The 2,412-nt window shown below is 38.6% G+C and overlaps 1 protein-coding gene across 2 annotated transcripts in view; it reads right to left on the bottom strand.

Moving 5' to 3' along the window:
* Window positions 1-395: 395 nt before the first annotated feature.
* Window positions 396-2,412, bottom strand: part of Helz (helicase with zinc finger) — a 149,513-nt gene continuing 147,496 nt past the window's right edge. For both annotated transcript variants that reach the window (XM_005402152.2, XM_005402151.2), the window contains exon 32: window positions 396-1,731. In XM_005402152.2, coding sequence (XP_005402209.1) covers window positions 1,397-1,731 — 335 coding nt within the window. In that variant the 3' untranslated portion in view covers window positions 396-1,396. The remainder of the gene's footprint in view (window positions 1,732-2,412) is intronic.

Below are 2,412 nucleotides of genomic sequence, written 5' to 3' on the forward strand. Positions count from 1 at the left end.
TGAAATGTTCCCTGGCTTCATCTTCTTTTTTTTTAAGTTATATTGTAGTTTCAAGATATTTCTGAAATATAAAAGTTGTACTACTAGATCAGGAAAATGATAAGGACATGCATCACTTCAAATGTGTCTTAAGATCACAAGTTGTAAGAGGGTAAACATTTTTCTTTGGATTTTACCAAAGCTCATTCAAGACAACTATCAGACTATAGAATATTTAAGGTAGTTATTTAAATTTTATATTTTATACAAGTTCAATAGGGGTATTTTAGAAGAACTGAAAGACACGAGAAACAAGGATAGTTTTCTGCCCCAGAGTTTGAGGAATTTTGATTAATTTTTGACACTTTTTTCTTTAACAATGTTCCTCAAATAAAACAACTAGCAAAATATTTGAATTGCCATGTATATAATGTCACATTTTAATGTAAACATCAAATTAGGTACCAAAATTTTTACTGGAGGAAAAAAAATCAAATCTTAAAGCGGCACAATTCTTTATACCACTGGAGAAGGGGAAAGCTAGGTTACAGACATTTACACATGCATAGTGAGAAAAAAGGATTTTACTAAATTCACGCGTTTTTAAAATAGTTATCAAGTCTACTAAGCACCAACAATCCTAAAAATTTTTCAGCTTCATGATTTGTTTAAAAAAACCACACTATCAAATTAACATTAAAAACAAGCTTGAAGTGTAGCTTGTCCAAAAAAATAACCAAGTATGCCAAAGTTTTTTTCACACTTCAAAAAACAGTGGCATACAAAATACACCTGCAAAGAATGCCTTTAACTCTACCCTATGGTGGATGGAGAGTACAACAGCGTATCACACGTCGTCTAAAACTGTGAAAGTTTTAGAATGCAGCATCCTTCACAAAAAAAAGCTGATAAAACTTAAAAGTATTTAGAAGATGCTGCCCCTTTATTTTAAAAAATTTTAAATGAATTTGAGCAAAAATAACATACATTTGTACATCAACTGGCCATTTCTGGTACAGAAACCCAGCATATTGTAATATTATTGAATAAATGTAAATGCTACTTACAATTTTTTTTTCTTTTTAAATACATTTTAGACAAACTTTTTTTCTTTTTTTAATAGTTGCACAATTAACCTCTTAGCTGCTAGCTTGATGCAAACATATATAACAATACACCAATTTAAAAATATTTTTATTCTACATAAAAGCTGTCAAAATTCTGACTCACATCAAAAATGCAAAATAATGGAATATACTTTAAAAAATTAGTTGCAAGTCTAGCAGCAAAGCAATTAAGTGAGAACATATTTAATATTAAAACAAAGAACTGTGCATTATAGATGAAGTCGAACTACCTTAATTCTATTAATATAAACAGAAATCAAAACATTGTCCCCTTGAGGACAAAAAAGTGATTATTTAAAATAGGAATAAAAGCCATTGCTGCCTGAGGAGCTGCCGAGGCTGAGTTCCTGGAACAGAGACAGGGGGTCGCTGCTCTTCTTGGCCTGCTCTGGAGGGGGCCTGGGCTTGGGGGGCGCCCGCAGTGCGCTGGCATAGGACATGGCCGGCTTGCTCCCTGCGGGGCTCTGCTGGTTGCTGCCGTTAGCTGACTCGGCGATCTGCTTGTTGGGCATGAGTGGTGGGAACTGGCCGAGATGCTGCAGCACACTGTAGTTGAAGGAACTGGGTACCTCATGGCTGTCAGACTTCAGATGTTCCTCGGAAGGCTTGACAGTCTTCGGTGGAGCTGGAAGCAGAGAGCAACAGCACTGGTTTAATGGTGAGCCGGCGGCACTCTTGTGCCTCCACAGCTCAGAAGGCCCCAGCAGGGTCTCACCCCACGGAACTCGAGGACCGTGTAGCTAGGAAGTTGGAGACTTTTGCCACAAAATGCAGAAGTCACACCATCGCTGAACAAAAGCCTCTGCCCCATCAACACAAAAGAACTATGTAAACTGGAAAGGCTAACACATAAGAACTAAATGGTCAAACCTGAAGGCTTGCGGAAAAGTAAAGACCTGTATGTAAATTGTACATGCTGCTATTTATGATACTAACCGTTCAGCTCGTACCCTTAAATTACAATGAGCTGTGTACAATCACTTTTGGTCAAAATGACTCATTATTTATCTAAGTAACAGTGGCACTGAACTCCATTTGTTGAAAAAGCTACCCCTAGCTGAATGTGGCGGAACACACCGATAGTCCCAAGTCTTAGGAGGCTGAGGCAAGAGGATTACAAGTCCCGGGCCAGCCTGGACTACATGTGAGACCCTGTCTCAAAGAAGTGCAAGTTTGAGCCCCGGCCCAGGAAACAGCAACAACCTGTCTCAAAAAATAAAAAAAGGAGGGGCTGGGGATTTAGCTCAGTGGCAAAAAGCGCCTGCCTGGCAAGTGCAAGGTCGTGAGTTCGGTTCCCGGTACCGGA

Source organism: Chinchilla lanigera, unplaced genomic scaffold, assembly GCF_000276665.1.
Source record: "Chinchilla lanigera isolate Chin_1 unplaced genomic scaffold, ChiLan1.0 scaffold00077, whole genome shotgun sequence".
In the NCBI taxonomy this organism is placed as follows: domain Eukaryota; kingdom Metazoa; phylum Chordata; class Mammalia; order Rodentia; family Chinchillidae; genus Chinchilla; species Chinchilla lanigera.